At 43.1% G+C, this 19,658-nt stretch overlaps 1 protein-coding gene across 1 annotated transcript in view; it reads left to right on the top strand.

Annotated features, from left to right (window-relative positions):
* Positions 1–14,975, top strand: part of LOC134931597 (putative N-acetyltransferase 8B) — a 57,659-nt gene extending 42,684 nt beyond the window's left edge. The window contains exon 2 of the mRNA XM_063925428.1: positions 14,173–14,975. Coding sequence (XP_063781498.1) covers positions 14,182–14,853 — 672 coding nt within the window. The 5' untranslated portion in view covers positions 14,173–14,181 and the 3' untranslated portion in view covers positions 14,854–14,975. The remainder of the gene's footprint in view (positions 1–14,172) is intronic.
* The last annotated feature ends 4,683 nt before the right edge of the window (positions 14,976–19,658 follow it).

The raw sequence follows: 19,658 nt of genomic DNA, 5'->3' as shown, positions 1-19,658 counted from the left end.
ACATTACAGCACACAGTAGTACCCCTTATACATGTTATGCCACACAGTAGTGCCCCTTATACATGTTATATCACACATAAGTACTCCTTATACAAGTTATGCCACATAGTAGAGCCCCTTATCCACATTACACCACATTAGTGCCTCTTATACATGTTACACCACAGTAAAGCAGCTTATACATATTCTGCCATGATAGATCCCCTTATATATATGTTATGCCACAGAAGAGCCTCTTATACACATTATGCCATCATAGAACAGCTTATACACATTATACCAGGTACAGCCCCTTATACACATCATGACATTGTAGAACCTCTTATAAACATCACGTTATGGTAAAGCCCCTGATACCCATTATGCCAGGTAGAGCCCCGTATACACATTAAGCCAGGTAGATCCCTTTATATACTTTATGCCACAGTATCGCCCCTTATGCATATCATGCCATGGTAAAGCCCCTTATACACATTATGCCATGGTAGAGCCCCTCCATCTTGTTCCTCCTCCTACCCTGGGAGCACCTATGCTGCTTAACTTTATACTTGTGTCCAGCAGAAGTCCTTAAGAGAGTCGAGCGCTGGATGCACTGCACAGACATGCTTACTGGTTTAATAGAGAGCAGGAAGTTGGGAGAAGGGCATGCTAGAGCTGTAGCGGGAGTCAGCTGGTGCCGCACTGACAGTGATGTAATAGGTGCCCGCCCCATCAATGGGATTCCCATACACACCTTGCTCCGATTACAACCAGAGGACAGGTGCCCAAGAGACATATGGAAGTCTCTGCTCGGCAGCTCTGACTAAATTGGAGCAGCTGGGGAGCTTCTTCTGCTTGTCTCCCAGCCAACAGGCATGTGATGCAGCGTGCAGCTGCAGTCACTCGTTGGCCCTAGAGCTGCAAAATTGTAGTAGATCAGGGATCAGGTGGCACCCTGCCCCCAGCCCAGCCTGCCACTGGTGGAAGGGCCCAAGGATAACACCACTTTTTTTCTTCATAACGGGCAGGCTTTTAGGTGGAATTGGGGATCGTCTTTGAATTACTAATTTGCAACACATTTTTAAATAGAAATAACTGCTGTGTGTTTGTGCTGCTGCTTTGTTGCTTAGTTTAGCCAACATCCTTGGCCAATATACTGTAGGAGAAGAATACTCTGGCAGATGTATTAACCAGGAGAAGGCATAAGGAAGTGATAAACCAGTGATCTGTGCAAGGTGATAAAGGCACCAGCCAATCAGCTCCAATATGTAAATTAACAGTTAAGATCTGATTGGCTGGTGCCTTTATCACCTTGCACATATCACTGGTTTATCACTTCCTTACGCCTTCTCTAGGTTAATACATCTGCCCCAATGTGAGCTGTGAGTTAGTTAAAATGTAGTGGAAATGACTGGATATTTATTTTATTGAGGTTAATAATACTGTAGGAACAAAAAAGGCCCAAATTATGTGATTTTAACAGTTTGTATTAATTTAAAAAAAAAATACGGATCAAAACAAAAACACAAATTGAATACAGATCCAAAAACAAAATAAAAACATGGGAGCTGGCGCACATCTCTATTGGTTTGATAATTGTGCATGTCCTTTTTAATATCCAACATACTGTAAAGGTGGGAGGGAGGGGCCAAGGACAACTACTGTTCTTTTAATAATGGGCTGTATTTTTGGGGGGCATTGGAGACACTTTTTTGCATAGACATTTTATTAGTTATAGCGCTAATACATTACTAATTTGCATAGCATTGTTAAACAGAAATGACTGCCGTGTGTTTGTGTCGCTGCTCTGTTGCTTAGTTTAGCCAGCCAGGCTTTGGCCTACGTTGTTGAACAATATTGTGAGCTCTGAGAGGGTCAATATTGACTGGTAATGACTGGAAATTAATGTTATTGAGGTTAATTATACTGTAGGAGCTAAAACAGTCTTATATTATGTGATTTTAGCTGCTTTAATGATAGTGGTTTTGCAGAATTAGAACATGTTGGAACTCAATCGGACATCAATCAGAATACTGATGTCGGAAACACCTCCCTCCCCCCCTGGCATCACGAACATAAGTATTCTGGAGTATTTTAGATTTTAGCCATGGGGGGGGGGGGGGGGGGGGGGGTAAATGTATGCTGCATGGGAATGTTTAGGGTCAGCCTGTGGGAAGGGAGGCTTAGGCACTACTGGGGTGTTTTAGGGTTAGGCTGTGGGAGAAGGGGGGAGGAAGGTTAGGTTTGGGCTGCAGGAAGGGAGGGTTAGGTTCAGGGGGGCATTGGGGGAAGATAAGTGTCCTTGTCAGGATTCTCAACATCAGGATGCTGCGCAGAGGCAGAACTCTGGGAGGCAACGGAGTCATCTGCCGCCGGGCTCCTGCTCTGAAGGGGGGCACCTCTCCTCCCATTCTGTGACACCATTGAATTAAGTTAATTGATAGCTGCCGCTATCTTTTCAGTGGCCGACTTCCTCACTGGTCCCTGCACCTTACAAATCACACCCTCTTTATTATACTGAATATACACATTTTACAAGTATCACACCCAGGATTAGAAACCACAACCTATTACACTGGAAGCAGACACCTTACTGATGAAGCTGTTTGCTCCTGTATAGGAAATATGAGAATTTTAACTATATGAAGATACTTCTCTGACAATTACACGTAACTTCATATACAGTAGATAGAATTCTCATGCTTCCTCTACAGGAGTAAATAGCTCCATCAGTAAAGTGTCTACTGTCAGTGTAATAGGTCATGGGTTCTAATCCTGGGTATGACCGCTAAGAAATGTGTGATTTAAAATAAAAGACAATTAAATGTATAAATACAGTATATAATTTTTTTTCAGAACACTCCATATACACACACACACACACACACACACACACACACACACACACACACACACACACACACACACACACACACACACACTTATCATAATATAGGAAATAGGGGGGCACCAATATTTATTTTGCCTCCGGGCGACTGTGACGAACTTACGCCACTGATGCTGCGGTCAATCTTCTGACCATCGGCATCCTGAACGCCGGCATATCATACCCAGCCCGTGTGGTCTATGCATTTATTTTTTGCTGTTAATTCCGCCTGTGATTTGCTGGAATACCTGGTTAATTGTTACAGAAACTTTAATACTGGTTTTCTGTGCAAATTGGACATGTCTCTCAGCCGTGGAGTCCAGCCGCGATTTACTGTATATGTTGAGTGGGTTTGGTTCTCACAGAACTGATTCCCCCCCCCCCAACGTCACGCTCCGAGTCCGGCTTGGGACTTCCTGTCTGACTCGGAAACCAGACTGAGGCAAAACATCATCACCCCGCTGTCAGATTCTCGCGGTCTTTGGACTCCATATAAACAGCCGCGCGTCGCTGCCATTTTCACTCTGGACTTGGAGAGTGAGGGAACCAGACCTCTATCTCTCTGTGGGTGGTGCCGTCTGGTGAGGTCAGTGTGTGCTCTGTACGGGTGCTGTTACTTTCATTGTGGTGTCCCTGTGCTGTTAAGAGTGCTGTCCTGGCTGTCACTGGTGTTTCATGTGCTGTTAGGGGTGCTGCAGCTGTACATGGGTGTTGCTGTCCTGGCTGTCACTGGTGTTTCATGTGCTGTTAGGGGTGCTGCAGCTGTACATGGGTGTTGCTGTCCTGGCTGTCACTGTGTTGTACAGGGGGCAGGGATCCTGGCCAAGTCTTGTATGCTGTAAAAATTCAGGGGTGCTGCTGTTGTTAAAATAAAAGCACACTGGTCCTGTATACTGTGAAACTACATGGGTGCTGGCCCAGTCTTTTATGCTGTAAAAATTCAGGGGGGTTGCTGTTGTTAAAATAATATTACACTGGCCCTGTATGCTGTAAAAATTCAGGGGTGCTGCTGTTAAAATAAAAGCACACTGGCCCTGTATGGTGTATAAATTCAGGGGAGCAGTTGTTAAAATAAAAGCGCGCTGGTCCTGTATGTTGTAAAAATACAGGGCTGCTGCTGCTACAGTATTACACTGGCCCTGTATGCGGTAAAAATTCAGGGGTGCTGTTGTTAAAATAAAAACACAATGGACCTGTATAGAAACATAGAAACATAGAATTTGACGGCAGATAAGAACCACTTGGCCCATCTAGTCTGCCCCTTTTTTTTTATCCTTTAGGTAATCTCAACCCTTTTTGAACCTTAATTCTTTGTAAGGATATTCATATGCCTATCCCAAGCATGTTTAAATTGCTCTACAGTCTTAGCCTCTACCACCTCTGATGGGAGACTATTCCACTTATCCACTACCCTTTCTGTGAAGTAATTTTTCCTTAAATTTCCCCTGACCCTCCCCCCCTCCAGTCTCAGTGTATGTCCTCGAGTTCTAATACTTCTCTTCCTTTGAAGAATGTTTCCCTCCTGAACTTTGTTAAGACCCTTGATATATTTGAAAGTTTCTATCATGTCTCCCCTTTCCCTTCTCTCCTCCAAACTATACATGTTAAGATCTTTTAGTCTTTCCGAGTACGTTTTGTGATGTAGGCCATGCACCATTTTAGTTGCCCTTCTTTGTACACTCTCTAATGTATTTATATCCTTCTGGAGATATGGTCTCCAGAACTGGACACAGTATTCCAGATGGGGCCGCACCAATGACCTATACAGTGGCATTATCACTTCTTTTTTCCTGCTAAGGATATCTCTCCCTATGCAACCAAGCATCTGACTTGCCTTTCTCATTGCTTTGTTGCATTGCTTTCCTGCCTTCAAGTCACTTGAAATAGTGACTCCTAAATCCCTTTCCTCCTCAGTAGTTTCCATTATAGTACCCTTGATACTATATTTAGCCTTTGGGTTTTTGAGACCCAAGTGCATGATTTTGCATTTTTTAGCATTAAACTGTAGTTGCCACGTTCTTGACCATTTCTCAAGCCTAGCTAGGTCATCAATCATTTGTTTTACCCCTCCCGGTGTGTCTACCTTGTTGCATATCTTTGTATCATCTGCAAAAAGGCATACCTTCCCTTCAATACCATCTGCAATGTCACCAACAAAGATATTAAAGAGAACTGGACCAAGTACAGATCCCTGGGGTACTCCACTGGTAACATTTCCCTCCATAGATTGCACTCCATTAACTACAACTATCTGTTTCCTGTCCTGCAACCAGGTTCTTATCCATTTAACTGTTTTATAATCCACCCCCACGCTTTCAACTTTATTTAGCAGTCTGCGATGTGGGACAGTGTCAAATACCTTACTAAAGTCTAGATATGCTACATCTACAGCTCCCCCTTGATCTATTATTTTCGTCACAGAGTCAAAAAAGTCAATAAGATTTGTTTGGCATGATCTACCACCAGTAAATCCATGCTGTTTTGGATCCTGTAAGTGGTTTGATTTAAGATATTCCACAACTCTTTCTTTTAATAGATTTCCATTACTTTCCCCACTACTGATGTAAGGCTTACTGGTCTGTAGTTACTTGCTTCTTCCTTGCTTCCACTTTTGTGCAGTGGAACTACATTTGCTCTTTTCCAGTCCTCTGGAATGGCACCTGTATTTAGTGACTGGTTAAATAATTCTGTTAACGGTGTAACCAGCACATCTTTTAGCTCTTTGAGTATCCTTGGGTGTATCCCATCTGGTCCCATTGATTTATCCACTTTTAGTTGTGAAAGTTCTGTTAGGACCTTCTCCTCTGTAAATGTACTTTCATCTACCTTATTTTTATGAATGTCCTTGCAACTTAACTGTGGCCCAATCCCTTCTTCTGTAGTAAATACTGAGCAAAAATAATTATTTAGGTGATCTGCTTTTGCCTTGTCTCCCTCCACCAAATTCTCACTCTCTGTCTTAAGGCTTATTATTCCTCCATTTGATTTTCTCCTTTCACTTATATACTTAAAAAAAGTTTTGCCCCCTTTATCTACTGACTGGGCCATTTTTTCCTCAGCTTCTGCCTTTGCACGTCTGATCACTTTCTTAGCATCCTTCCGTCTGTCAAGATACACCTCTTTGTCATTATTATTTTGAGTCTGTTTGTATTTCTTAAAAGCCATCTTTTTTGCTTTTACACTAGTTGATACTTCTTTTGTGAACCACAATGGCTTCCTTTTCCTGGTGCTTTTCCTAACCCTTTTGATACAAAGATCAGTTGCACTTAGTATTGCACTTTTCAGTTTTTCCCACCTCTCCTGCACTCCTTCCAAGTTCCACCAGGCTGCCAATGAATCACTTAAACATCTCCCCATTTTTGCAAAATCAGCATTTCTAAAATCCAACACCTTTGTTTTTGTGTGACAGGAGTTGGATCCTGTCTTTATACTAAACCATACTGCTTGATGATCACTGAATCCCAGGTGCTCACCCACATATATGTCGGATATCCTATCACCATTTGTAAGAATTAAATCTAATATTGAATCTTTGCGAGTGGGCTCCGTCACCAATTGCTTGAGAGATGCTCCCTGTAAGGAATGTAGAAATTTGCCACTTGTAGCTGAATTTGCAAAAGACCCCTCCCAATTTACATCAGGTAAATTAAAGTCTCCCATGATTATGACTTCTCCCTTTAAAGCCATTTTAGTGATGTCCAACAATAGGTTTCTGTCCAAATCCTGCCCCTGGCCTGGTGGTCTATAGATCACCCCAATGCAAATAACATCCTTCTCCCCAGTTTCTATGGTGACCCAAAGGGCCTCGGTTTTGTCTTCAATATTTTGTATTAAAGTAGCATTTATGCTTTTTTTCACATACATTGCTACCCCTCCTCCTATTCTTCCTATTCTATCCTTCCTAAATAAATTGTATCCTGGTATAGCTATGTCCCAGGTATGATTTTCATTGCACCATGACTCTGTAATTGCCACAAAATCCAGGTTATCCCTTGTCATTATCGCAATTAGCTCTGGAATCTTGTCTCCTAAGCTCCTAGCATTTGCACACATAGCTTTAAGAATTTTGTCTGTGCATTTGTTATTAGTAGCCATGTCCAGACTGTACAAAATAAATGACAAGTTTAAAGTTGAAATTACCTGTTTGGGGATGTTGCTCAGTGTTTGATATATATATATATATATATATATCAATTTTTTTTACTAATCAGGAATCACACTGTTTCCTTTACACCATAAATACACCTCCCTAAATGTAAAGATATAGTACACCTGACCACAATGACCAAATGATCAAAGGAGGTAAACACCAGAGAGCATGCAATAATAAACTATGTTTCACTGTATGTTTCACTGTATGCTGTGAAAATACAGGGGTGCTGGCCCAGTCTTGTATGCCTTAAAAATTCAGGGGTGCTGCTGTTGTTAAAATAAAGGCACACTGGTCCTGTATGCTGTAAAAATTCAGGGGTGCAGCTGTTAAAATAAAAGCACAATAGTCCTGTATGCTGTAAAAATTCAGGGGTGCAGTTGTTAAAATAAAAGCACACTGGTCCTTTATGCTGTTATAATACAGGGTGCCGCTGTTAAAATAATATTACACTGGCTGTATATGCTGTGAAAATTCAGGGGTGCAGTTATTAAAATAAAAGCACACTGGTCCTGTATGATTTAAAAATACAGGGGTGCTGCTGTTAAAATATTACACTGGCCCTGTATGCTATAAAAATTCAGGGGTGCTGTTGTTAAAATAAAAGCACACTGGTCCTGTATGCTGTGAAACTACAGGGGTGCTGGCCCAGTCTTGTATGCTGTAAAAATACAGGGGTACTGCTGTTAAAATATTACACTGCCTTGTATGCTGTAAAAATTCAGGGGTGCCATTGTTAAAATAAAAGCACACTGGTCCTGTATGCTGTGAAACTACAGGGATGCTGGCCCAGTCTTATATGCTGTAAAAATTCAGGAGTGCTGCTGTTGTTAAAATAAAAGCACACTGGTCCTGTATGCTGTACAAATTCAGGGGTGCTGTAGTTGTTAAAATAAAAGCAAACTGGTCCTGTATGCTGTAAAAATTCAGGGGTGCAGTTGTTAAAATAAAAGTACATTGGCCCTGTATGCTGTAAAAATTCAGGGGAGCAGCTGTTAAAATAAAAGCACACTGGTCCTGTATGCTGTAAGAATACAGGGGTGCTGTGAAAATAAAGGGGCACTGTTCTGTGTGCTGTAATATTAAAGGAGTGCTGTCCTGTGAAATGGAGAACAACAATTTGGAGGAAAAAATTGTGGAAGATCAAGAACCACTTCCAGTTTCTAGTACTAGTGCTGAAGCTGCTGCTGCCACCAGTCATGACATTGATGATGCAATTCCATCAACGTCATCTGCTAAGGCCGATGCCCAATGTCATAGAGGGTGTGTAAAATCCAAGAAGCAAAAATTAATAATCAGGGGGAAAAAAATAAATTATCTGATGAGGAACGTAAAATTGGCAATATGCCATTCACGACACAAAGTGGCAAGGAAAGGCTAAGGCCTTGGCCTATGTTCATGACTGGTGACTAAGCTTCTCATGAGGATGGAAGCCCTTCTCCCTCTCGAAAAATTGAAAAAAATAAGCTTGGTAAAGCACAAAAAAACAACAACTGTGCGTTCAGAGATATCACAAATCCCCAAGGAAAGTCCGAGTGTGTCCACAGTTGTGATGTCTAGGCCTGACCTTCCCAAGACTGTATGGAAATAGAAGGCTCCTACCACCATTTCCACGCACCCTGCAAGTGCTGGGAAGAACACCGCCAGTCCAGTTGCTGATATTGAGATTGAGGTTGTCACTGAGGAAGTACACCAGGATGAGGAGGATATTGGTGTAGCTAGTGCTAAGGAGGAAGTTGACGATGAGGATTCTGATGGTGATGTGGTTTGTTTGAATAAGGCACCAGTGGAGATAGTTCTTGTACATGGGATGAGAAAGCCCATTGTCATGCCTGGGGAAAATACCAAAAAGCCATCTCTTCGGTGTGGAATTATTTCTCCACAAATCCTGACAACAGGTGTCAATCCAAGTGTTGCCTTTGTCAATCCGTAATAAGTAGCGGTAAGGACGTTAACCACCTAGGAACATCCTTCCTTATACATCACCTGCAGTGCATTCATCAGAAGTACTGTCAAGTTCAGAAACTTTGAGTAAGAGTGTAAGCAGTCCACTGACACCTAAATCCCTTCTTCCTGTTGTACCCAAGCTCCTGCAAGCCACACCATTAACTCCCTCAACATCAATTTCCTCCTCAGTCAGGAACGCAATTAGTCCTGCAGGCCATGTCACTGGCATGACTGACGAGTCCTCTCCTAACCTGGATTCCTCCAAAGGATCCATGAGTGGTACGCCTACTGCTGCTGCAGCTGGGAGTTGATCGTCAACCCAGAGGGGAAGTCGGAAGACCACTTGTACTACTTCAACTAAGCAATTGACTGTCCAACAGTCCTTTGTGAGGAAGATGAAATATGACAGCAGTCATCCTGTTGCAAAGCGTATTACTGAGGCCATAACAACTATGCTGGTGTTAGATGTGAATTCGGTATCCACCATTAGTGCAGTGGGATTTAGACAGTTGATGGATGTACTGTACCAAATCCCATCTAGATTCCACTTCACTAGGCAAGCGATTTCCAGACTGTACATTAAGAAAAGTGTCCTCAATGTCCTGCAAAAATTCGGTTGTACCCAGTGTCCACTTAAGTGGAGCAGGGCAAACTAAGGACTACATGACTGTGACAGCCCACTGCGTAGATGTATTGCCTCCCGCAGCAACAACAGCAGCAGCACCAGTAGCAGCATCTCAAAAATGCCAACTCGTTCACAGGCAGGCTACGCTGTGTATCACCGGTTTCCTTAAAAGGCACACCGCTGACAGCCTCTTACGGAAACTGAGGGACATCATCGCACAATGGCTTACCCCACTTAGACTCTCCTGGGTATTTGTGATATCTGACAACGCCACCAATATTGTGCGTGCTTTACATCTGGGCAAATTCCAGCACGTCCCATGTTTTGCACATACAATTAAATTTGGTGGTGCAGAATTTTTTGAAAAAATTACGGGGGCATGCAGGAGATCTTATCTGTGGCCCAAAAAATTGCAGGCCACTTTCGACATTCAGCGACTGTGTGCCAAACACTGGAGCGCCAGCAAAGACTCCTGAACCTGCCCTGCCATCACCTGAAGCAAGAGGTGGTAACAAGGTGGAATTCAACACTCTATATGCTTCAGAGGATGGAGGAGCAGTAAAAGTCCATTGAAGCCTATACATCTGCCTACGATATAGGCAAAGGAGGGGGAAAGCACCTGACTCGTGCAGTGGAGAATGATTTCCGTGTTGTGCAAGGTTCTCCAACCCTTCGAACTTGCCACACGTGAAGTCAGTTCAGACACTGCCAACTTGAGTCAGGTCATTCTCCTCATCAGGCTTTTGCAGAAGCAGCTGGAGAAATTTATGGAGGAGCTAAGATGGAGCGATTCCGCAAAGTATGTGGGACTTGTGGATGGAGCCCTTCATTCGCTTTGCCAGGATTCATGAGTGGTCAATCTGTTGAAATCAGAGAACTACATTTTGGCCTCCATGCTCGATCCTAGGTTCAAAGTCTACGTTGTATCTCTCTTTCCGGCAGACACAAGTCTGCAGAGGTGCAAAGACCTGCTGGTGAGAAAATTGTCAACTCAAGTGGAACGTGACCCGTCAACAGCTCCTCCTTCATTTTCTTCTGCAACTGGGGCTGCGAGAAAAATAAATAAATTCCGTGCTCACCCGCTGGCGGTAATGCAGGGCAGTCTGGAGCGAGTGCTGACATCTGGTCCGGACTGAAGGACCTGCCAACAATTACTGACATGTCTACTGTCACTGCATATGATGCTGTCACCATTGAAAGAATGGTGGAGGATTATATCGTGACAGCATCCAAGTAGGCACGTCAGACGTATGTATACTGGCAGGAAAAAGAGGCAATTTGGAGGCCCTTGCACAAACTGGCTTTATTTTACCTAAGTTGCCCCCTTCACTCCAGTGTGTCCTCCGAAATAGTATTTAGTGCAGCCGGTAACCTTGTCAGCAATTGGCGTAGGAGGTTACTTCCACAAAATGCGGAGAGGATGATGTTCATCAAAATTAATTATATATTCCTCCGATAAGACCTTTAAGCAATTGCCTCCAGAAAGTACTCAGGGACCTGTGATGGTGGATTCCAGTGGGGACGAATTAATACTCTGTGAGGATGAGGATGTACACACTGAAAGGGGTGAGGAATCGGAGGATGATGATGAGGTGGACATCTTGCCTCTGTAGAACCAGTTTGTGCAAGGAGAGATTAATTACTTCTTTTTTTGTGGGGGCCAAAACAAACCAATCATTTCAGTCACAGTCATGTGGCAGACCCTGTCGCTGAAATGATTGGTTTGTTAAAGTGTGCATGTCCTGTTTATACAACATAAGGGTGGGTGGGAGGGCCCAAGGACAATTCCATCTTGCACCTCTTTTTTTTCTTTGCATGATGTGCTCTCTGTGGCCTAGTTTTTAAATCTGCCATCCTGTCTGACACTGCAGTGCCACTCCTAGATGGGCCAGGTGTTTGTGCCGCACACTTGTGTCGCTTAGCTTAGTCATACAGCCACCTTGGTGCAACCTTTTGGCCTAAAAACAATATTGTGAGGTGTGAGGTGTTCAGAATAGACTGGAAATTAGTGGAAATGAATGTTATTGAGGTTGATAATACCATAGGATCAAAATTACCCCCAAATTTTAGCTGTTTTACATTTTTTTTTTAAATCATCCAGATCCAAAACCAAAACCCAAAAGGGTGGTTTTGGCAAAACCAATCCAGATCCAATACACGAGCGGAGATCCAGAACCAAAACACAAAACACGAAAAAGTGTCCGCCGCAACATATCTACTTTATTCCTACAGCTGCTCCAGTAATTAGTTGCTGTGTATACTGTATCTCCCCCGCAGTGGATATCTATTGTGAACAGCAGGAGCCATTGTGTTTTACCATTACTACTGCATTCTAAGCTGTGGTGCAGGTCTGTGTATTCACTCCTCATCTGAATATCACCAGTGCCTTAGTATTGTGCTGCTGTTCTGGATTTGTAATACTCTAATGGTAAAAGTCCGTATCCCTGTCTGCATATTGCATCACTGAGAAATATTTCAAACTACCAGTTCCAGTGTCCTGAACATTCCTGGGGCTTTATATTAGAAATACAGTTAACTGTGTCCATGCTGTGTTGCTGTCGCTTGTATACTACTACTCCAGCACTATCTAGCAATCTCCTGTCAATTATATCAGCCCCTACTGCTTGAGGTTTAAGGCCTGGCGGCGTCCTAAGTACCGGTGTGTACGTAAAACACTAAGGGAACAATGGGTAGCTGTTGTAGGCATAAGACCCTGACTGGTGCTCTAGGGGTCTGATATAAATTGTACAGGTGTTTCCTAACACCAGGAGAATTAAGTTTTCCATGGGGTTTCCTGCACAGGAGAGCTGATTGGCTATGAGTCACTCCTCTCTCAGCCAATCAGCACGCTCTGCCATAGAAATTGCCAGCTAATTGTACTTTTTGGGTGATTTGGGGATGGACGAAGCTGCTGTGTGTAAATATGCTAATGCTGGAGGTGCTTCTCTGATTCGCTGCTGCATCTGTGGATCATCTGCGAAAACATTGCCATCTGAGTGACCCACAGGTTATGCAAGATGGTCAGTCACTCTGCCGGGGCCATGAAGTCTGTATTTGAAGACCAAGACCATGGCACGTACAAAATGGGGGTGGCACCCTCGTTTTGTAAAACTATCACTGTTTCAACTCCTTTCCTGCCTACAAATGGCAGCAACATCTCAATCAGGCTGCGGCTTGGGGGCACATGTGTAGCTCTCTCACCGCTGGGGTGTTGTACACAAACACTGAATCCTGCTCTGTGTAAGGCACTGTGGTTCCCTTGTGTGCCATATAAAGGATGATAATAATTATAATAATTGGCTTATATTACTGCCAGAGAGTGTCTTTACTTCGCCTTTAGGCTGAGGGGTTACTATATGGTGTCATTGTATTATGTACAGACCAGTGTTATATCCCTGTGTAGTCTCCTATGGCCACTCATACTGTAGGTGGAATTCATGACGTCTATAGAAAGTGACCCTGGAAATTGTATCTTACTCTTAGCTTCTGACTGATGAGAGGGTGGTGGAATAAGTAACGCTGTGGTTAGCTGTGACCAGTGCTTGGCTAATCATTCCAGAAATAATTAACTGCAGCCAACGCTGGTAATTGTCAGCAGAATGCGCTCTGAGACATATGAGAACTCCATGAAGCCGGCGACGTCTGGGATCTACAGTTCTGCAGGTTCGTCACATTCATAACCCAGTATATAAGGCACATGTGCAGCAAGAAGGGGCTGTAATAAGAAGGGCTGGTCTCACACCTACCTCTGCAGTCACAGTATGGAGGACAGGTCTCACGCCTACCTCTGGGGTTACAATATGGAGGGCTGGTCTCCTACCTACCTCTGCTACTTCAAGGGTTACATTTTCCATGACCAGGGGGGACAATATTCCGGCGCTTATCTTTCTGCCCCCCTTCCTCCTGCCACCATTTCTTTTTTTATACTTTCCATATTGTTATCAATAAATGTCCAATTCTAGCAACATTTCCGTGTTATGATTCTTTTGTTCATGGTCGGACTTGTCAGAGGGTTGGCCAAGGTAGCAACCCAACATAAGAATGTACACATTGGTCCACGTGCTGTTATTTTGCAGAATGTAAATTGTTTAACAAGTATGTATATATATATATATATATATATATAAAATTAAATATTATTCTCTAATCAATAAAAAAATATAATAAATATTCAATCAGGATAAGAAGATTCCAAGAAGTTAACTCATAAAGAGGACAACTAAGCCGCACCTTGAGATACCCTGAGAGTTTAATACACAGCTGGTGTGGATGAGCTGCCGGTGGGTTTATTACAAGTGTTATTTTGCCTATAGGGTTACAGAGAAGTGCCTCTCATTATGCCCACAGGCAGGGCCGCAACTAGGGCTGGGTGAGAGGGGCAGCGGCACAGGTAATTATTATTTTGGGTTAATTTTGTTAAAATTGATTGCTTGTGGGGTCTCAAGTTACAGCTAGTTGCTTATTTTGCTTGTAGAGATTAATTTAATATAATTTTCTGCCACTTGCTAAATAATATTTACATATAATACAACCTTGGTAATCCTACACAGTACTAATGACATTTAATGCTTTTATATGTTACAGGAGGAGAACATGGCAGATTACTCCATCCGGATCTACCAGAACTCAGATTACCAGATCGTGAGAGAGATATTTGAATGTGGCCTTACAGAACACACCAGAACAGCCTTCCGCCATACACTTAGCCTTCTACACATTCGGTTCCTCCTTGCTGTGGGGTCATTGGTTCCTTTACTAACCACTGGATCTATTGCCATATCTCTTATGGTGGTAACCATCTTCTTAGTCATCCTCTGGTTCATCAACAGACATATCTTCACTTCCTACGTCCATCAGAGCCTGGGGCAAGACATGTTGGACATAGGGAAATATTATTGTCAGTGGGACGACTGCTGTTTTTGGGTGGCAGAGTCAGCTGGTGAGGTGGTGGGAACGGTGGCGGCTGCTCCCTTTTGTCACCCTGGTGAAAAAAAACTTATGGAGCTCAAGAGGTTATCAGTACCCAAAAATCATAGAGGCAAAGGAATTGCTAAAGCCTTGTGCAGGACAGTCATCGACTTTGCCCGGAAGAGAGGGTTCCAGGCTCTGACTTTAGATACCTCAGTATGTCAGATCAGTTCTTGGAAGCTGTATGAGAAGATGGGTTTCAGGAGAACTCGCACATTTTACCCAAACTACTACTTTGCCGAATTCATTGACTTCCATGACATTTACTACCAGTATGATATTCCAACAAAGGACTGAAGAAGTACTGCACACTTGCTGATGTAGAGCCAAAGTCGGATCTTGCTGGTTTTGGATTCCATATAATGGAACGGCAGCTAGCTCATATTCACTCCCTTTCTGCCAGGATGTCTGCAATAAAATGGAAATATGTTTAATTAATTCAAAAAATATTTGTGTATATTGGTCAAAAACATACATATTTATTTACATGGTGATGGTACATACCTTGCGTAAAGCTGGCTGAGACAAAACTGAGTCACTCCACCCGTTGTTGCCAAACTACTTTAACGGTCAAACATAACTTTCAGGAACTGATCCTACATTGAGGCTGAAAATAATCTGTACAGATGATTACAGCATCTAAAAATTTATATTGTACAATATATATTTTTCATTGTTTGTACTGTGGTCAAAATTGCCTGGAAATGCCTGGAAATTAATGTTATTGGGGTTAAGAATACTCTAGGAACAATAACATGCCAAATCATGTGAGTTTCGCTTTGTAAAAAAAAACAAAAAACAAAAATCAGCAAAATGGTCTGACACAGATCTCTTTCCATAACTAGATCAGGGCCCCAAGGGAGTTTGAGTATGTACAGTATGTAGTGGAAGGAAGGATTGATTATAATTTAAATTAATTTGATTTTAAAGATTTAAATTAATTATTAGGGGCATTGGTGACGTCCCGTGTATCCTAGACAACTATTTTTATTGGTTATTATTGCACTAATCTGACTTTTACTTATCCGATTTTTACTTTTTCTTTGATTTTACATGGCCACATTTAAGCCATCTACTGTATGTCCTTGGGCATCGGCCTTAGTAGATGACATAGACAGATGTCATCATGACTGGTGGCAGCACCTGCAGCACTAGTATGTGTTTCCTGCTCTCCTCTCAATTGTTCATCCTCCAAATTTATCAACAAACACGAACCAGATGGGGTACAGCACACACCACAATTTGTACAAAAAATGTACCACTTACAGTGTCACAATACGTGTATGTCAGAGATAATAATCTAACACTATGGGGTATATTTACTAAGGTCCCGATTTTGACCGAGATGCCGTTTTTTCTTCAAAGTGTCATCTCGGTAATTTACTAAGCAAAAATCACGGCAGTGATGAGGGCATTCGTAATATTTTGGAAGTCCTAGGAAAAAATCACGAATCAATACACCATCGGTCAAATACGCCTGCAATTTGGTAGAAATCGGGAATTTACTAAAAAGTGCAAAACACAAACACTGCCGACAATAGCCAAACACTGCCGTGCTAAAATACAAATCGTGAAAAAGTGCTAAAAAAAACCAGACCTGCTTTTTTATCCCGTGTTTGTATAGGCATGCACGGATCCATGAGATCCGTGCATGTTTTTCAGTGGGAAGGGGTGGGAAATGTTATAATTAAAAAAAAAAAAATGCGTGGGGTCCCCCCTCCTAAACCAAACCAGCCTCGGGCTCTTTGAGCCGGCCCTGGTTGCAAAAATATGGGGGGGGTCCCCCCCCCCAGCCACCCAAGGGCCAGGGGTGAAGCCCGAGGCTGTCCCCCCCATCCAATGGGCTGCGGATGGGCGGCTGATAGCCTTTGTTGAAAGTAATGAATATTGTTTTTAGTAGCAGTACTACAAGTCCCAGCAAGCCTCCCCCGCAAGCTGGTACTTGGAGAACCACAAGTACCAGCATGCGGCGGAAAACCGGGCCCGCTGGTACCTGTAGTACTACTACTAAAAAAATACCCCAATAAAGACATTACACACACACACCTTGAAAGTATAACTTTAATGCATACATACACACCACCATATACACATACTTACCTTATGTTCACACGAGGGTCGGTCCTCTTCTCCAGTAGAATCCATGGTGTACCTGTTGAAAAAATCCTACTCACCAAATCCAGTGTAGAGGGCTCCTCGGATAATCCATTTGTAATCCACGTACTTGTAAAAATAAAAAAACGGGACACCCGACCACGAACTGAAAGGGGACCCATGTTTTCACATGGGACCCCTTTCCCCGAATGCCAGAAACCCCCTCTGACTGATGTCTAAGTGGGTTTCTTCAGCCAATCAGGGAGCGCCACGTTGTGGCACCCTCCTGATCGGCTGTGTGCTCCTGTACTGTCTGACAGGCGGCACACGGCAGTGTTACAATGTAGCGCCTATGCGCTCCATTGTAACCAATGGTGGGAACTTTCAGGTCAGCGGTTGACCGAAAGTGACCTCACCGCTGACCACAAAGTTCCCACCATTGGTTACAATGGAGCGCATAGGCGCTACATTGTAACACTGCCGTGTGCCGCCTGTCATACAGTACAGGAGCACACAGCCGATCAGGAGGGTGCCAAACGTGGCGCTCCCTGATTGGCTGATGGAACCTTCTTGGACTTAAGTCAGAGGGGGTTCCAGGCATTCGGGGAAAGGGGACCCATGTGAGGTCGGGTATCCGTTTTTTTATTTTTACAAGTACGTGGATTACAAAAGGATTTACCGAGGAGCCTAAAACACTGGATTATGTGAGTATAATTTTTTCTACAGGTACACCATGGATTCTACATGGAGAAGAGGACCGACCTGCGTGGGAACATAAGGTAAGTATGTGTATATGGAGGTGTGGATGGATGTATTAAAGTTATACTTTCAAGGTGTGTGTGTGTTGTCTTTATTGGGGTATTTTTTTAGTAGTAGTACTACAGGTACCAGTGGGCCCATTTTTCCGCCGCATGCTGGTACTTGAGGTTCTCCAAGTACCAGCTTGCGGGGGAGGCTTGCTGGGCCTTGTAGTACTGCTACTAAAAACAATATCATTCACTTTGAACAAAGGCTATCAGCCCCCCATCCGCAGCCCATTGGATGGGGGGGACAGCCTCAGGCTTCACCCCTGGCCCTTGGGTGGCTGGGGGGGGACCCCTTGATTGAAGGGGTCCCCACTCCCCCAGGGTACCCCGGCCAGGGGTGACTAGTTGGATATTTGATGCCACGGCTGCAAGGCACTGTATAAAAGTGACCCCCGGCTGTGGCATTATCTGTCCAGCTAGTGGAGCCCGGTGCTGGTTTCAAAAATACGGGGGACCCCTACGCTTTTTGTCCCGCATATTTTTGGAACCAGGACCAGGCGCAGAGCCCGATGCTGGTTGTTTAAATATGGGGGAACCCCTGTCCATTTTTTCCCCATATTTCAAAGAGCCCGAGGCTGGTTTGCCTTAGGAGGGGGGACCCCACGCAATTTTTTTTTAACATTTAAACATTTTTTTTTTTTTACAAGGTGCACAATGAAGCCCAGCACGGATCTCTCAGATCCGGCCGAGATTCATTGTATTAAAGTCGGCAGTGTTTTACAAGTCACTCACGTAAAACACTGCCAAAAAAACCGAATGACATCGACATCGGAAAACCCGAAAATGCAGAATACGGCAGCTTAGTAAATTTGTCGTAATCAATCCAAAAAGTTGCATATTTACCCTTTCGATGTCATTCGTGATTGAACTTTGACCTCAAACGGGAAAATACGATTCTTAGTAAATTTACCCCTATGGTTTAGTTTCACCTACAGTGTCACACAATATGTGTATGAGTACGAAATAAAATATATTACTGTGGTACCACCTTCACCCAAGTGTCGCACATGTCGGAGATAAGCCTCCTCCTATCAAGTCCCTTCAATTGTCTGTCCGATACCGTTTGTTTACCAATCGATTGGGAATCCCAGAAAACAGACAACACACAGGGTTATGTCGGCAAGATGAGACTAAAGCTCATTTATTCAACAGGGCGTTATATAGCAAAAAATCACTTGCATGAACACTTGATACACGTCACATAGTCAAACAATAATGCATCTTTTCTCAGAACTCCTTACTAGCTGACACCCTCCTTTGTGTTCTTCACAAGAAGTCTGAACACATGAGAAACTGTCTAATAACATATTTTCAACACTATAGCAACGACCTTGATTCTCACAGAACGTACTAACTGTGAAATGTCAGCATTCTTATGATTTCTTAACAAAGCATCCTTCTTATTCACTACAACATGGCTGCTACTTAAACGAAATGGCTGATACTGCTTAAGCTCAATACATCTCTCTCAGTCCCTCCTTTTCATAATAATATGACATTACAGTTGAGCTACAAGGCATTACACAATCTCTACCTACAAGAGTCTAAGCAAACAGTCTAGCTATAATGGTGCTAAAGGCTATATTCCCATAGGATCATGATTGTCACTCTATGCCACGGAAGGTAATGACCGTTCACATCATATCCATTAAGGTAGACTACTCATGGCTCCTTCTTGCCAAGCTCTTCTGTAGTTTCTTAAACTTGGAGGTCTCACATCTTTGAGTTTACAGACTTCTTTCAAGCTGAAAGGAGAAGAAAACAAAATAGCATCTTAAAACACAGATATATGCAAATTGCTAAGCCAACAATTTTTAATAAAAACATCACTATTTCAACAATCTACTCTTTGATCTCGTAAAACCAATTAGCTGGGTTTAAGCAGAACATTTCTCTGAACCACTTCTTGAGCACTATCTGTTTCATTAGTAGAGATGTGCAGCCGGCATTTTTCGGGTTTTGTGTTTTGGTTTTGGATTTGGTTCTGCGGTCATGTTTTGGATTCGGACGCATTTTGGCAAAACCACCCTTTCAAATTTTTGTCGTATTCGGATGCGTTTTGGATTCAGGTGGGTTTTTTTCCAAAACCCCTCAAAAACAGTTTAAATCATAGAATTTGGGGGTAATTTTGATCCTATAGTATTATTAACCTCAATAACCATAATTTCCACTCATTTCCAGGGCCGGTACTAGCCCTTTTGG

This window comes from Pseudophryne corroboree, chromosome 1 (assembly GCF_028390025.1).
Source record: "Pseudophryne corroboree isolate aPseCor3 chromosome 1, aPseCor3.hap2, whole genome shotgun sequence".
Classification (NCBI taxonomy): Eukaryota; Metazoa; Chordata; class Amphibia; order Anura; family Myobatrachidae; genus Pseudophryne; species Pseudophryne corroboree.
Note: the sequence above shows the minus strand (reverse complement) of the source record. Positions and strands in the feature narration are given on the sequence as shown.